This window comes from Leptodactylus fuscus, chromosome 1 (genome assembly GCF_031893055.1).
Source record: "Leptodactylus fuscus isolate aLepFus1 chromosome 1, aLepFus1.hap2, whole genome shotgun sequence".
Classification (NCBI taxonomy): Eukaryota; Metazoa; Chordata; class Amphibia; order Anura; family Leptodactylidae; genus Leptodactylus; species Leptodactylus fuscus.
The window spans coordinates 172,098,411-172,115,611 of record NC_134265.1 but is presented as its reverse complement, the minus strand read 5'-3'; the positions used below and the strand labels follow the sequence as shown (position 1 = coordinate 172,115,611).

Genomic DNA, 17,201 nt, shown 5'->3' with positions numbered 1-17,201 from the left:
AAAAAAAATAAAAAATAATAATAATAATTAAAAATTCAGAATGGGGTGGAATTGGAGAAAAAGTGCATTTGAGCGACTTTCTTACTATCCTTGCAGCCAAAATTACATGTCACCTGTACTCTGCTTTTTGATATGAATTAGGGGTAACCAAATTTATGTAGTTTTACTTAGATTTAAAGAGGACCTTTCACCATATACCACTAGAAAGCCAACAGTGCGCTGAATTCAGCGCACTGTCGGCTTCCAGGATCTGTGCCCCCGGTGAAGAGCTATCGGTGCCGATACTGTAGCTCTTCACTGTCAGAAGGGCATTTCTGACAGTGAGTCAGGAATGCCCTTCCTCACAACAGCGCCTATAGCGCTGTACATCCATAACTTTGCAAAAAAAATAAATTTTTAGCATTGCCATATTGTAATATATATATATTTTTTTTTTGTAAATGCGGATTGTGAGCCCCATATCAGTATGTCTTTGGAGTACGGGAGGAAATCCATGTAATCACAGGAAGAACATACAAACTCCTTGCAGATGTTTTGTTCTTGGCAGGATTTGAACCCAGGACTCCAGTGCTGCAGGGTTGCAGTGCTAGCCACTAAGCCACCGTATTGCCCTGCTTTGTTCACTTTTTATTAAAACCTTTATCAGACCGACGCCGAGGTGCTTCATTTTTGCTTCACTTCTTTTGTGCGAGATGGTCGGGCCTGGGTTGGGGTGGCACTGTGGCAGATCTTTGTTTGTAAACCTTTTCTTTTCCTTAATTTTGTATTGCGTATGCACTTTCCTGATTGTATTGTTTGTTCTGTTATATCTTCTTCAATAAAACGAGTTTAAAAAAAAAAAAAAAAAAAACTTTTATCAAAGGTGAAACAGAGGAAAAAACCCAGCAACTGCATATGAGCAACTTTCTTGTGTTTTGTTTTTACGCCATTCACTGTGCAGCCAAAATGACACGCAGCCTGTATTCTATGAGTTGGAACGATTGTTGGGTTAACAAATGATATCCATCATTTTCTTTTACGTTTTTAACCCCTTTTAAACAATCCAAAATTTTGCAAAAAGATTTGCGCTGTTCAGACACCTGTAACTTTTTAGATTTCCATGTAAAAGGATATATAAGGCTTTTTTTTTTTTTTGCCAGGCCAAATGTACTATTTACTGTAGTTATACAATTTTGATGAATGTGTATCACTTTTTATTCAAATTTTTATGAGAAAAACTTTTTCCCCACTGAGGCATTTGCTAAAAATATTTTTCTATCTTTGTAGACCAGGTTTTCACCTAATATGTATGTTTCACTTTTTTATTTCTTTTTTTATGTATTCTAGGGAAAGAAAGGTCATTTGAATTTTTAATTCTTTTACATTTTTTTAGATATTTTTTGTATCTTTTTTTTTGTTATATATAATGCATTTCAAAATGACAGCATTTGTATTACAGGCTGCACCGTGCTGTAATACAAATCAATCCCAGCTAAGCCTGTGAGCCTTCAATAGGCTCCTGGCTGTCAAGGCAAAAGATCGCTGACCCCAGATCTTGTACTGGAGGCTGTTGAACCATGGTGAAATGGTGGCACTCACAAAAATTGTACCTGACCCAGGCACTGATTTCCGGGAATTGGCAGCGGGTCTCTACAAAATTTTTGGAGGATCTGATTCAGACAAGCTTTCTAACCTGCTGACTATCTCTCTATATTATAAAAATGAATTCTTGTCTGTCTGTCTGTTCTCTATGCACGACCAAACGACTGGAGTGATCTTCACCAATTTTGGCACACAGATACTTCAGGTGTCCGGGAAGGTTTAAGATGAGAATCCAACTCACTCAGACTCTGACGTACCGTTCCGGAGGTACAGCTTTCCCAACACCCTGACTCCCCGTTAGCCAAAACAAACCTGCAGGTCTTTCACTCATATTCCAACTGCAATACACACGGTCACTCCACATGTACAATCCAACACTGATATACAAACTGAGATACACACATCAGAGGATTAGATACACAGATCAACACACAGTATCAGATGTCAGAGGATTAGATACGTGCGTCTGCACACAGTTCCACAAGCCGAAGGATTAGATACACACGTCTGCACACAGTTCCATATGCCAGAGGATTAGATATGCACGTCTGCACACAGTTCCACACACCAGAGGATTAGATACGCACGTCTCCTCAAACTACCACACGCTGAAGGATTAGATATACAGGTCAGCACACAGTATCACATGCCAGAGGATTAGATATGCGTGTCTGCACATAGTTCCACAACCCAAAGTCTTAGATACGCACGTCTGCACAAAGTACCACATGGCTAAAGATTAGATACGTGCGTCTGCACACAGTTCCACATGCCAGAGGATTAGATACACGCGTCTGCACAAAGTACCAGACTCTGGAGGATTAGATACACAGGTCAGCATACAGTATCACACGCCAGAGGATTAGATACACGCATCTGCACACAGTACCACATGCCAGAGGATTAGATACGTGTGTCTGCACAAAGTACCACACAGCAGAGGATTAGATACGTGTCTGCACAAAGTACCATACGCTGGAGGATTAGATACACAGGTCAGCACACAATATCACATGCCAGAAGATTAGATACGCGCATCTTCACACAATACCACATGCCAGAGGATTAGATACGCACTTCTGCACACAGTTCCACATGCCGGAGGATTGGATACACACATGTTTACACAGTACTGGAGGATTTGATACGCGTGTCCGCACACAGTACCACATGCTGGAGGATTAGATACACAAGTCAGCTCAGTACCACACGCTGGAGGATTAGATACACAAGTCAGCACACATTTCCACACGCTGGAGAATTAAATACGCATGTCTGCACAAAGTACCAAGCGCCAGAGGATTAGCTACACGCGTCTTCACACAAATCCACACGCCAGTGGATGAGATATGCGCCACTGCACACAATACCACACGCCGGAGGATTGGATACGCGCCACTGCACACAATATCACTCGCCAGAGGATTACATATGCACCAGAGGATTACATATGCACCAATGCACACAATACCACACAAGGGAGGATTAGATACGCACTTCTGCAAACCGTTCCACATGCCGCAGGATTAGATACACGCCACTGCACACAATATCACACGCCGGAGGATTGGATACATGCCAAAGCATACAGTTACACTTGCCAGAGGATTAGATACATGCGTCTGCACAAAGTATCACATGCCAGAGGGTTGGATACACAGGGCAGCACACAGTATCACACGCCAGAGGATTAGATATGGGCATCTTCACACAATACCACACGCCGGAGGATTAGATACGCACGTCTGCACACAGTACCAACTGCCAGAGGATTAGATACTCACGTCTTAACACAATGCCACACGCCAGAGGATTATATACGCAAGTCTGCCCAGTTCCACACAGGATTAGATACGCACCACTGCACACAATACCACACGCTGGAGGATTGGATACGCGCCAATGCACGCAGTTACACACGCCACAGGATTAGATACGTGCATCTACACACAATTCTACATGCCAGAGAATTAGATACATGAGTCTTCATACAGTACCACACGCCAGAGGATTAGATATGTGCGTCTTCACATAGTTCCACATGCCGGATGATTAGATACGTGTTTCTATACATAGTTCCACATGCCGTAGGATTAGATGAGCGTCTGCACACAGTTCCATACGCCGGAGGATTAGATACGCACGTCTTTACACAATACCACACAATGGAGGATTAGATACGCGCTACTGCACACAATACCACACCTTTTTTTTTTTTTTTTGCCTGCTCACACAGTACTCAGGTTTATTGAGAAAGTCACAAATCTTATACAGGAATGCAAGAAAGATAAGATAACGGCAGTCTGTAAGCGTATATGTCTTGTATCCGAATACACTGGCGATCAGTCATTGGCTCTTAAATTTCAACATCTCTTAGCTTTCGATTTCAGAGAAATGATACTGTCTTTCTTGTAAACCACATGACGATCGTGTGCGTCAGCCTCTGGGTGCGGTACCGGATACAGGCGCCATCTTAATGTATAAACGTTGCACAAAGAAAAATATAATTTCTTAAGCAGTATAAAGCGTGTATAAAAATAAGAATGGACATGGTCTACCTTCACATTCCCCCCTAAATTATATTTTTCTTTCCCTGGAATTTCTACACAGTGTTATCTGGAATGTGAGTACAACATTCTTCACCAATCATGGAGCAGACTCCACCTCTTTCTGCTGTGATCATATCTATAGCTAGTCGGTTTTGGAGAGAGGAGGAGGGTGTGGTAGAGTTTTTCATGCAGAAGTCAGAGCCAAATATGCCTTTTCTTCACTACTTTATGTCAGCCTTAACCCCTTCCCGCCGATGGCACTTTTTGACTTCCTGACCAAGCTCGATTTTTCAAAACTGACATGTGTCACTTTATGTGGCAATAACTTTGGAACGCTTTAACTTACCAAAGTGATTTTAAGATTGTTTTTTCGTAACACATTGTACTTCATGTTAGTGGTAAATTTTGGTTGATATGTTTTGTGTTTAATTATGAAAAAATTGGAAATTTGGTGGAAATTTTGAAAAATATGCATTTTATAAAGTTTGATATGATGTGCATTGCATACAGATAGTCAGACCGCCAAAATTATATCATAAATCTCCTGTCCCAGATCTCTGCTTTATGTCGGCATCAAACTTTAGGAGCCCTTTTAATTTTTACAGACATTATAAGATTTACAAGTGAAACAACAATATTCAAAATTTTCAAGAAATTTCCAAAACCCATTTTTTAAGGGACTAATCCAGTTATGAAGGGGTTTTGAAAGACCTCTGTATTAAAACCTCCCATAAATCACCCCATTTTCAAAACTGCACCCCTTATATAAGCCAAAACAACATATACCTAGTAATTTAACCCTATACGTGCTTAACAGGAATTAATACAAAATGGAGGTGAAATTTTCAAATTTGAATTTATTTTACTAATATTTTCGTTTAGCCCTAGAATTTGCACATTCACAAGGGGTTAAAGGAGAAAACGCGTCCCACAATTTATGTAAGTTCTCCCGACTACCATAGTACCCCACTTGTGGGTGTAAACTAATATATGGACGCACAGCGAGACGCAGGAGGGAAGGCGCGCCAAAGCGCTTTTAGAGGGCAGATCTGGCTGTGATCAGTTTCAGGAACCATGTCGCATTTACAAAGCCCTTGAGGAGTCAAAACAGTGGAAACCTCTAGAAAGTGACCCCATTTTGAAAACCGCACCCCTCAAAGAATTTATCAAGTGATGTAGTGAGCATTAGTAACCCCGAAGTGAATGTGTAAGCTGTGCGGAGTAAATTGGGTACACCAAATCCCATTCTATTTTCCCACCAGCTCCTATGATGCGGACAGGGAAGAGGGGCATTCTGGGGGATCAGCGCTGGTGTATGCTCTCTCATAAGCTCTAAATATGGGGGGTCCCCTGAAAACACTGGCACTGCTTACACATTTCCTTCTAGTCGCAGCCACTTATGTCCTAATGATTTGGCGACTTTTGGGGGTTTTGTCTTCACATTGTACATGGTAGATTTTTATTTTCTGTCAATGTGGCCATATGAGGGCTTGGTGTTTGCGGTATTAGATGAGCTTCTCAATGCCACTATTTTGGGCCCTGTAACTTATTGACTACATTTTATTAACTCTTTCTGGGTGGGATGTAAAAGAAAACTTCAATTCTGGCATTGCTTTTTAGCATTTATTTTTTTTCCCGTGCAGCGTACAGCATAAGTAACAAGTTACTTTTATTCTGCGGGTCGGTACGGTTACGGCGATACCTCATTTATATGATTTTTTAATGCGTTGCTATTTGTGCAGAATAGAATTCAATTCAGGGGAAAAAATCAATTATTTTTGCATCGCCATCTTCTGAAAGGCATAACGTTTTTATTTTTCGCTAGACAGAGCTGGTTGAGGGCTTATTTTTTGCGGGAAGACCTCTTCTTTTTATTGGCACCATTTTGGTTTTCATCTGATCATTTGATTACTTTTTATTGAACATCTTGTAAGGGAAAGGTGGTGAATAATCATTATTTTGTGCGTTTTTCTACGTTTTTTTTTTTACGACATTCGCCGTTCGGGTTAAATAATGTTTTAATTTTATTGTTCAGGTTATTACGGATGCGGCAATACCAAATATGTAATGTTTTTTTCTATTTTTCTTTATTTTACATAATAAAACATTTTATATGGGGAAAATGGGATTTTTGGGGCTTTATTTATTTCTATTTTATTTTAAACTTATTTAAACTTTTTTATTTTTACTTTTGTCCAACTTTTTTTTTCTGTCCCCATGGGGGATTGAAGCAGTGATCGGCTGATCACTGCTTCAATAGAGATATGCTGCAATACACGTGTTACACGTGTATTGCATTGTATAGGAAGCTGTCAGCCTGTGTGGACGCACAGGCTGACAGCTTCATTTACGGCAGGATCAGCCAGGTGCGAGGACGGGGTAAGTGAAGGGGCAGACCCGGGGTCACTGATCAGACCCCGGGCTGCCCCCTACGAACACCGGCACCCCCCGAAACCGGCGCGGGGGGTGCCGATCGGCACCATTTTAGAACGGAACCCCGGAGGTGCCGGCGGTCATGTTGATCGCCGGCATATCAGGGGTTAACACCCGCGATCGGACCCGGTTCCGACCGCGGGTGTTACGGGGCATTGTCAGCCGTGTATTACGGCTGACACCCGCTGTGCATGGTGCGCACACAGTTTCTGTGTGCGCACCATGCATCCGCAGTAATAGTATGGCAGTTTGCGGGAAGCCCTTCCCAGCAGCGCCGTACTATTACGGCAATGTTGGGAAGGGGTTAAAGGGGCAGGGTACTGTCAATGACACTGTTACACAAGGTCACATACACACAGCTTTACTCCAGGTCTCCATAACAACCGATCACAGGTTTTTCACTGATATTCGAAATGAGATGCACATGATCACATGACGGTTATGGACACCCACAATCGATATACAAAATACACCAGTGAAATTTGGGGGGGGGGGCTTAGGGGGACGGGGGGGGGGGGACAGTTATGGGGGCTGGGGGGACGGGGGGGGGGGGGGATGGGGACCGGATTTTGACGTGGGAATCCGCCTCAGAATACAGTCCAAAAAAACGCCTCCCTTCAAAATGTTTCAAAATCAGCATTAAAAGGAGCATGGCATGAACATATCAGAGAGGGGTTTTCTTGCTTGAAGTAGCAAAAATCTGTAAATTATCAGTAAGTAAAAGCTAACCTATTTTCAGTTACGTGTTTGTTACCACTGAGAAAATAACATACTGATCTGCATGCAGTGTAGCATGCAAAGTTTTCTACTACCAAACGGGGGATACAGGCACTGAGATTGAAATAAAACCTTTCAGAGATTGAGATGTGCCACAGATCAATAACAAATTAACATACTTGCAAGTAACGCAGCTCTTCATTTTGCAGCAGTGCCATCAGAATATTAAGTGTCATCAGAGGACACTTCAGAGTGTTAAGATTAGTCTTAAAACTGCAAATTGTCAATTGCCTAGAGACCAATAACTCTGAAGTAGCCTTTGTTTCAGGCATGGCAACTTGGGGAAAAGTTTTTGCATAGCTGTAAAGTTATTCAAGGACAACTTTATGTCCATTCTCAAGTAGAATTGGAATTTCCTCAACATCATGATAGTTATTGGATTAACTGAAGGTGAGTGTATAGGAATTGATCTATACTAGATTGTCTTCCTACTTGAAAGGGACCTGCCAGGATGCTGTGTATTATGGGGAGACAAAGCAATATGAATCCTTTGCTGCATCTCTGGACTCCAATAATAAATTCTTAGTTCTTGGCAAAGGTCCAGCATTTCAAATATCGGTCATGCTGTTGACATCTGATAGTTCTTGCAATGTCCACAGTTTTATTGCATAAAAATGTGTCTGTTAGGAACTACCATATATACTCCAGTATAAGCCGAATTTTTCAGCCCAGTTTTTGAGCTGAAAAAGCCCCCCTCGGCTTATACTCGAGTCAGAAAAAAAAATATTTTTTCTTTTCTTTTTTTTTTAAGGTGGGAGGGTCTATGACCAGCCACAATATTAATGTATAGAATCTCCCATAAAATAGGGCAAAAAAAAAAAAAAAAGATAAAGGATCGTGTTCTCGAGCAGCAGTGGGGACGCCCCCATCGCATTTTCAGTGCTGGGGCCCGCCTCCAGTGGGGGAAAAAAGAAGCTAAAAAAAAAAAAAAAAAATTAAAAGTTCTAAATCCCTCCTTTCCCTAGAATACATACAAAAGTAGAAAATGACTGTGAAACGCATACACATTAGATATCCCTGTGTCTGAAAGTGCCCGGTCTACTAGATATAGGGTATCTGTAGTGCTCCTGTTCCGTCAGGAAGGGGTTAATAGGAGCACTGCAGATACCCTATATTCAGCCAGGCTGAATTCCAAGTGGGGGAAGAAAAAACAGTCCTCAAGCTCAGGGAAGGGGCAGACAGACAACCAAAACACCCCCTCCCCGTCCCCAGCACCCAGCAACTACTGCACCCAAAATCTCCGACCATTTTAATATTTGAAATTTTCCAGTAGCTGCTGCATTTTTCCCCCTAGGCTTATACTCGAGTCAATAAGTTTTCCCAGTTTTTTGTGGTAAAATTAGGGGCCTCAGTTTATATTTGGGTTGGCTTATACTTGAGTATATACAGTATATTATTATTGTTTATTTATATAGCACCATTAATTCCATTGTGCTTTACATTTAGGGGTTTACATACAGTACATGAGATATACAGACAAATATAATACTAACAATGACCGACTGGCACAGTGGGGTAGAGGGCCCTGCCGGCAAGGGCTTACAGTCTATGAGGGGAGAGGGATAGAGACAGAAAGTGAGGGGAGAGACTGTACAGATGGTGGTGTGGTGATATTGTTATTGGAGGTTGTAGGCCTTCCTGAATAGGTGAATCTTCAGGGCCTTCTTGAATCCTGTGATTGTGAGGGTCAGTCTTATGTGTCTTGGTAAGGAGCTCCAGAGTATGGGGGATGCACGGGAGAAATCTTGGAGACTGTTGTGCGAGGAGCAGAAGAGAGAGCAGAGCAGAGCAGAGTAGGAGGTCTTTGGAGGATCTGAGGTTACGTGTGGGCAGGCAGTAGAAGATTAGGTCAGAGATATACTGTATTGAGGGAACAGGTTGTGGATGGCTTTGTATGTTAACATTAGTAACTTGAACTCAATTTACTGGGCAATGGGTAGCCAGTGAAGGGACTGGCAAAGGGGAGCAGCCGATGAAGAACGAGGGGCGAGTTGAATTATATTGCCTATGGCATAAGAATTTTGAAGTATCTTTTCATAGACCTCCATTATGCTGTTATTCTTCCTGCAAATGCTTGATTAAGTTGTGGTTGTTTTTAAATTTGGAGCTATTTCCATATGGGACACTAAGGAATACTTTTCACTCTCTACAGCCAAAATATGACATTTGTTCTTCAATAGATGCACGTTTCAGGTGAATGTACCATAAATGTCCCAGATGGGAATATCCTTTTAAAGATGACTTTTCACGTCTTCGGGCACATGCAGTGGTATACACCGCTAGAAATACGACAGTACGCTGAATTCTGCACAGTATTGGCTTTCCCGTTATGTGCCCAAGCTGAAGAGCTATCGGTGCCATTACTATAGCTCTTCAGTGTCAGAGGGGGCGTTCCTTGCCGCCCAGCCATGACACTGAGCGGTGAGGAAGGCCCCCCTAATACTAGTCTATGAACAAGTACTGTCAGGAGGAGGGGAGGGTCTTCCTTACCACTCAGCGTCATGGCAGTACAGCGCTATGGACTGTACTGTCAGGAAGGGCATTCCTTACAGACTGTCAGAAACGCCTTTCTGACACTGAAGAGCTACAGTAACGGCACCAATAGCTCTTCAGCAGGGACACATAACAGGAAAGCCGATAGCGCACTGAATTCATCGCACTGACGGCTTTCTAGCGGTGTATTACACCGCATGTGCCTACGGCTGCGTTCACACGGAGTTGTTTGGCTCAGGAATTTGGTCAGGAAACTGACTCAAATTCCTCCTCCAAAAAACACCTCACCATACAGTCCTATTCCAAATTCCTGAGCCAAACAACTCTGTGTGAACACAGGATGTGAAAAGTCCTCTTTAATAGCTGCATTTTATTTTAACCCTTTAATGCAGAGTAATTTTTATTTTAACGCTCTGCAACTTTTTTCATATTTTCCTTACTTGCCTTTCAAAATCCATAGCTTTTTATTATTATTATTTTTCTGTCAACATAGCTAAGTGAGGGCTTATTCTTGGTATGTCGATATGTACTTTCATTTTGCACCATTTTGGAGTACATCTAATGTTTTGTATAGTTTATATTAATTTTATATAATCAGTCATTATATATTTGGTCGATATATATGGTCATTACAATTACGGCAATACCATATTTATATTTCTTTAATCATATTTTACTGCATTTACAAATAAAATGTAATTTTTTTGAAAATGAACAATTTTCCTGGGGTCACAGTATAATTTTTTTTTTTTTTTTTTTTACTGTTTTATCATCAGAGATAGCAAGGGCTGTTTATTTGTGGGGCAGGGTGTAGTTTTTATTGGTATGAATGTTTGATATGTATGACTTTTTGATCACTTTTTATTGATATTTTTTGGATAAAGCAAGGGGACTAAAATATGTTATATTGCACATTTTTATGGGGTTCACCAGTTGGGATAAATAACAATTTTTGAATAGTGGGGTTTTATATGCACATGAGAATACATTACATGTTTGTTTGTTTTTGCTTTTTTTACGTTATGTGTTTTTTTTTAAAGGAGTAGGTAAAGGTGGCAGGGGAGCAGTCTTGTCCTATAACCACCTGGATGCTGTGATTTCTATTGATCACGACATTCGCGGGGGTTAATCTGCCAAAGTCTGAGTATTTTCCAACTCCAGCAGCTAGTCCTGGGCCTCAGCTGTGTAAAACAGATAACTGCCGGAGGTGAGGCCTGGTTCGCGTCTGCGTCGGTAATCCATTCGAGGGAGTCCGTATGGGGATCCCCTGAACGGACTACCGAACACATTGGCAAGCGGTGTGCAGTGAAAGCACAAGGACCCCATAGACTATAATGTGTTTTGCTGTGGTTTTTTTGAGCCAAATCCAGAAGTGACTGCAAAAGGAATAGGAAATATAGAGGATACTCTTATACTTCTCCTTTCTTCTCAATCCACTTCTGACTTTGACTTAAAAAAAAAACCACTGCAAAATTGCAGGTTTTGCTGAGTGTTTTTAAGCCAAAACCAGGTATGGATTGAGCAAAAGGGAGAGCTTCCTTCATATTTTCCGTTTCTTTAGTATACACTCCGGGGTTTCACAAAAAATACAGCAAAATCTGCAACAAAAAACTGTTTTTCTTCAATGTGGGACCTTAGCTTAAAAGAGAAAAGTTAAGAAGTGTTGTAAGTCATGTTAAACTTTGTTACATATGTCTATTAAGATAAAAACAGAATATAGCATGGCTTTTTAAAATAAATAGGTTTTATCTTTTATTTTACACACAAAAACATTTTTCATGCAAATTGATTAGTATGAAAATTCATGTGGTCCAAAGTACATTATAGACCATCTCACTCTATGTTCCTCACAGGGCTACCTGCAGGGCATATGTGTATTTGAATTATTTTGTATTGATTGCATAAAATATTTTCAGGCTTACCGGTAGTTTATCTCTCCTAGAAGGTTTAAAATGTATACTGCATAATTTGAATGATCTGATTTCTGTTTTTTTAATGTAATGCAATTTAATTATTTTTATTTTATTTTCATAACTTAGGGCTTTATCTGTGGATTTTCTATTGCCACCGGAGCTGCCTCTCGTTTAATTTATGGTTATGACAGCTATGGAAATATTTGTGGGCAGAAAAACGCAAAGGTCGAAGGCTTTGATAATAGTGGACTTGACCATACCAACCGCAAGTAAGTGAGATGTTTGCTGGAAATAATTCTATTAAAGAGAATGCATAATGCTCTCATAAATTACAGGTAAGTCAGTACCTGTGATCAGTGTTTACATGACACTCTAATTCATTGCTGACTCTGGTATCAATTAAAACAAAATGTGTTGGCCAACAGCGCTCTCTGGTCTTCTCCTAAACATGCTTATCCGGTCTGTTACTGAAATGGTGATTAATAACTGCACTGCCTCCACAATCCAGAGGAAAAATGGCCACATGACCCCTTTCAGAACGGTGAAGCAGGAAGGTGTTAGCTTCCTGCTCTATCACTCAGGCAGAGTGATGGCACAACTACCGTGTGGGGATACTGTATAGTACATTATTCCTTGCCTGGGGGTCTTTGGGGATTGTTACTATTTGTCTAGTGGCCACTGGATAGTATTACAACTTGCCTGGTGGCCACTGGGGAGCATTATTGCTTGTCTGGCAGCCACTGGGGACTATTACTACTTGCCTGGGTGCCATTAGGGAGCATTATAAGGTGTCTGGGGCCACTGGGAAGCATTATTAGATGTCTAGTGTCAACTGATGAACATTAAAATTTTTGGGGTCCATGGAGATTGTGATACTATGTGGGGACCACTAGGAAGCTTAGTGATATTGAAAGAAGAATTTCTATATTTACTGGGTGGAAAGTATAGGATGGTGTGCAGCTTTGAGAGCACACTCACACTCTGCTGTTGTGATGCAGTTACAATTGTATCAGAACTGTAGGGGCCACATGGTGGCTCATTGGTTAGCACTGCAGCCTTTCAGCGCTGGAATCCTGGTGTTCAAATCCCACCATGGGCAAAAAAACATCTGCAAGGAGTTTGTATGTTCTCCCCGTGTTTGCATGGATTTCCATCCCATATTCCAAAGACATACTGATAGAGCTCACAATGTACATTTTTTCTCTATGTGGGGCTCACAATCTACATTAAGAAAAAAAAAATTGTATCAGAACTGCATCGGAAAAAAAAAATTACATGCATTTTGATGTGGTTAAAATGTGGATAAAAAGAATGTAAATATATAAATATTATTATTGACACTCAGTCACACAAGCTGAACTGGTCTTTTGGTTTTGTCTTATAATATGGTTATTGTGTGTTGTCGTTAATTCATGTAGAAATAACCTTTGTATCTGTAACATTCTTTTTTTTCCCCCGTAATTGTCACTGTTAGGTATGTTTTTTTTCTGGACCCTTGCCAGTTGGATTTAATAAACCGAAAAATAAAGTCCATGGCTTTGTGTGTTTCTGAGTGCCCTCAGCAAGAGCTGAAAACTCTAGACGATGTAAAAAAATTTGCAGAAACAAATGGTAAGTCTGGAAATGAAAACTTACCAAATGCATCAGAAAATAAACAGGTTGTCCGTGAATTTATAATTTATAGTCTATCTTTGAGAATAAGTCATAAACATTAGGCTAAGTAAGTACCGATTAGAATTGACATATCCATATTCTATCTCTGATGGAAAGTGTTTCATTTTTAACCCCTTAACGACCCAGGATGTAATAGCATATCCTAGGTCGTATGGGGCTGTATGGAGTGGGCTCAGGAACTGAGCTCTCTCCTTCATTTTACAGTCATATTAAAGTTGATGGGATTTTAGAGAATCCAGTCCCCACTTTGCATTAAAATACATACTGTGAACACATGGATGCACTGTGAACACTGTTGCGGTTTTGGAAATTGCAGCATGTCAATTATACCTACAGAAACGGCATATAATTGAAGCAGAAAGTCCACAGAGTTTTCCTCTGCAAACTTTTTGTCAAAAGCGCTGCAAGAAGGCCTTAGCCAGGTGGGACATTATTGAGGCTCCAATCACCCCCCAACCTTCTCTAGATAACAAATAAAAGTAAACATAAACATTTTAGGTATCCCTGTGCGCCCCATATGGTGAACGGCGTAGCAGGAGAAAAAAATCAAAATAGCCAAATGTCAAATTTTTTTTTTCAACACTTTTGCCTCCTTAAAAAAAAAAAAAAAAAAAAAAAAAAAAAAAAGTGAGCAAACCAACAGACCTTTCCCCAAATGGTATCAATACAAATGTCACCTTGTCCCGTATAAAATTAACGCCATACCCAGCTCCATACAAAAGTTACAGGTGTCAGAACATGCAAAGTTTTTAATTTGTTAAAAGGGTATCAAAACATTACAAATATTATATAAATTTGGTATCGACATATTCGTACTGACCCAGAGAGTACAGGTAATTTTTATCACACAGCGAATGCCGTAAGAATTTAATCCACATGAAATTTGTTCAATGCGTTTTTTTTTTTTTCTCCCCCCAGTTCCCTCTCATTCTGAATTTTTTTCCAGCTTTCCAGTACATTGTACAGGATATTGAATGGCGCCATTACAAAGTACAATTTTTCCTGCAAGCAATATGCCATCCTGTGACTGTGTGGACCAAAAAAAATATAATGATGGCAACAGATATGCAAAAAGAAAAATTGGGTTGGACCTTAAGGGGCTAAAAGGGTTGTCCAGGATAACCACAATTTTAATAAGAGGGGAAGTTGAAAAAATGAAAAACAAAAAAAACAAGAACAAACCCATACTCTCTTGTCCCTGGTGTTGCACTGTATCCAAACGCGGCCTGGTCCTGCTGCTTTGGTGTTTTCTTCAGGCCGCACATGACTGCTGTGGCCAGCTTCTTTTCTCATTGACGTCTCCCATTTTTTTCTGGGAGATAAATCTTAAAGGGGATCTTTAACCATTTCTTCTAACTCCTTGTATTCTTTGATAGGTGCCTCTGTATTGATTGCGGCACAGTTGAAATTTTTATTAAATTCTCTAGTCCCCACTGATCTTTAGCAATCATTTCAGTTTATTTAAGCACAATCATGCTTTTTACTATCAGGTGGGTGATGCCTGTCTCTCTGGTCCAGCCCAAAACCTCCCACTGCACCGTTTTTACAGGGAACAATGGGGCTTATTGAGGGATGTATGGATCTGGAAGCAGTTGGCTCCAGGTTCATATAGGGGTTGGGCACAGGTAGTGCGGGTCATTTCCCATTGAATACTACTGTACCTCTGAAAACTGATTATTTGGTGTATTAAACATCGGTCTTCCTATCACTGTTGTCTAAGTAGTATGCGCCTCTTTTCTAACAAGGAGTACATTTCCTCATGAATTAGATGCATCATCCAGTAGGGCCGTGCGCCTGTACTGAAATTTTCTCCAGCTCATTGTTGGTGTAATTTTCAGGTATCGTTATAGTTGTAAACTGGCATAAATAATAGTAAATCCGGCTGGGTCAATGGGCCCCAGCAACACCACACCCACGCTGCATATCAGCACACTAGTCAAAGTTCATCACAATTGGGCTATAAAGCATTGGAACAATTTTGCCGGTACTGATGTTCCTTTACATCATGTGGATGGATGTTTGTATTTTGCTTACCTGTGAAAAATATGTCTATATGTCTTTCTAGCCTCCACCATTCCTTAGCCACAAGCACAGTTAGTTTTAAGCTCCGTAATGTCAGAAGGGCAGTGTCAGGCAGGGGGTATGATGCAGAGCTCAAATCAGAGGCTGCCAGAGTCACAGCACAGAATCCTACACCTTGCCTGCTCCTGCCTGACACCGTCCTCCTTACAGTACAGAACCTAAATATCATATCACGCACCAAACTAATGGTGGCGGCTAGAGAAATGAGAATCAGTGAAACGGCGCCTATTAACTGATGCTAAGAACTGTTGGTGGAGGTGGTGAAAGGTCTTTTGTAAGCTTGAAGATCAATGTTTGAAGAAAATAAAATATATATATTTCTGTTTTAGAACTTATATTTAAGATAGTAGTCACTTTATGCACATCAAACTCAAGTTGGTCTAGTTCTCCTGAAAGTCTCCCATATCTTCAAGTCAAGATTTACATTTACAGCAACATTAAAAGATTTACGTATTAATCTGTAAGCAAGGGATAGCCTTATGGCTATAAGGCTTAAGGGGTAGCCTTAAATGATGGTGTAGTGAATGATGAAGGAAAAGAAATCAAATAAGAAACTGTGCAATTATTCTGTATATTTAAATAATGGAATAGATTTATTACGCCTTGTTTTTGTTACCGTTTTCTCATGTACAAGGCATAAAAACTTGCAATATTTTTGTGCAGACTTTTTTTGGCGCAAAAAAAAATTGTCCCCGGCTACAGGGACTTGTGGCCATTGGCCCTACAAGATTCAATATTATATTTTACACCAGAAATTTCACAGCTAGTGCAGATTTCCCTCCTGGTGTATGGCCCAGTAGTGGATACTTTTTATGATAAATATGGTGCCACCTCCCTTGATTGGTTATGAGGTAATGAAGACTGGCGCTGATCATGCAAATCTTCATGAATCTTTCCCAATATTTTTTATTCACTGATAGTAAATGTGTGTACTTTGGAGATCTTAAAATTGAAACCGCAAGTCAAAAAAACACCAAACCACAATGCTTTTGTTTTTTTTCATTGACGAAGAATTTTTGTTGTAAAATGGGGAAACCCTTTTAATTTAATGGCAGTATTTGTCATTAATAAATTTAGTAATATACTGTATTTAAAAATTTTGGCTCACACATCTGTGAAATCCTGCACTTCTTTATTCTTTCCCTTACTTTTCTATCTAGAGCTGTATGCTACTTCTCACTGTGTACAATGTACTGCTGTGTCTCTCATTACATTATATCACATTACAATGTCCCATAATGGCCTCTCCACACATTATAATGCCCCATTGTGGACCCTCTTTATAGTATAATGTCCCATACTGGCCCCTACATTAATAAAATAAAAAATCTCACAATTTTGGGTCTATACACCACATGACCTGCGTGTCATCCTGATGTCATCTCTGGAGGCCAGAAGAGCATAGGGAAAAGTGCCAGAGCCCAGCGACAGTGAGTAACACTGTTTATTCACCTCCCCTGGGTCTCCGCTAATCATACTGTGAGGATCAGAAAAGACCCTAGAGCAGTGATTCCCAAAGTGGGCCAGGTGGACCCCCAGGGGTCCACGGGAGACTCGTCGGGGGTCATCGGTAGATCTAATCTTCACATTTTTTGACAAGTTTTGGGAATATGGTAGAAATGTAGCAGCAGGGGGTCCACGGAAACCAGTAAAATTTTGAAAGTGGTCTACGAGAAAAAAAAGTTTGGGAACCTCTGCC

The 17,201-nt window shown here is 40.5% G+C and overlaps 1 protein-coding gene across 1 annotated transcript in view; it reads left to right on the top strand.

The window, feature by feature from the left end:
- SLC44A1 (solute carrier family 44 member 1) overlaps positions 1–17,201 on the top strand; it is a 105,412-nt gene that overhangs the window by 33,426 nt on the left and 54,785 nt on the right. The window contains exons 3-4 of the mRNA XM_075280050.1: positions 11,873–12,015; positions 13,221–13,357. Of these exons, the coding sequence (XP_075136151.1) occupies positions 11,873–12,015; positions 13,221–13,357 (280 nt within the window). The remainder of the gene's footprint in view (positions 1–11,872; positions 12,016–13,220; positions 13,358–17,201) is intronic.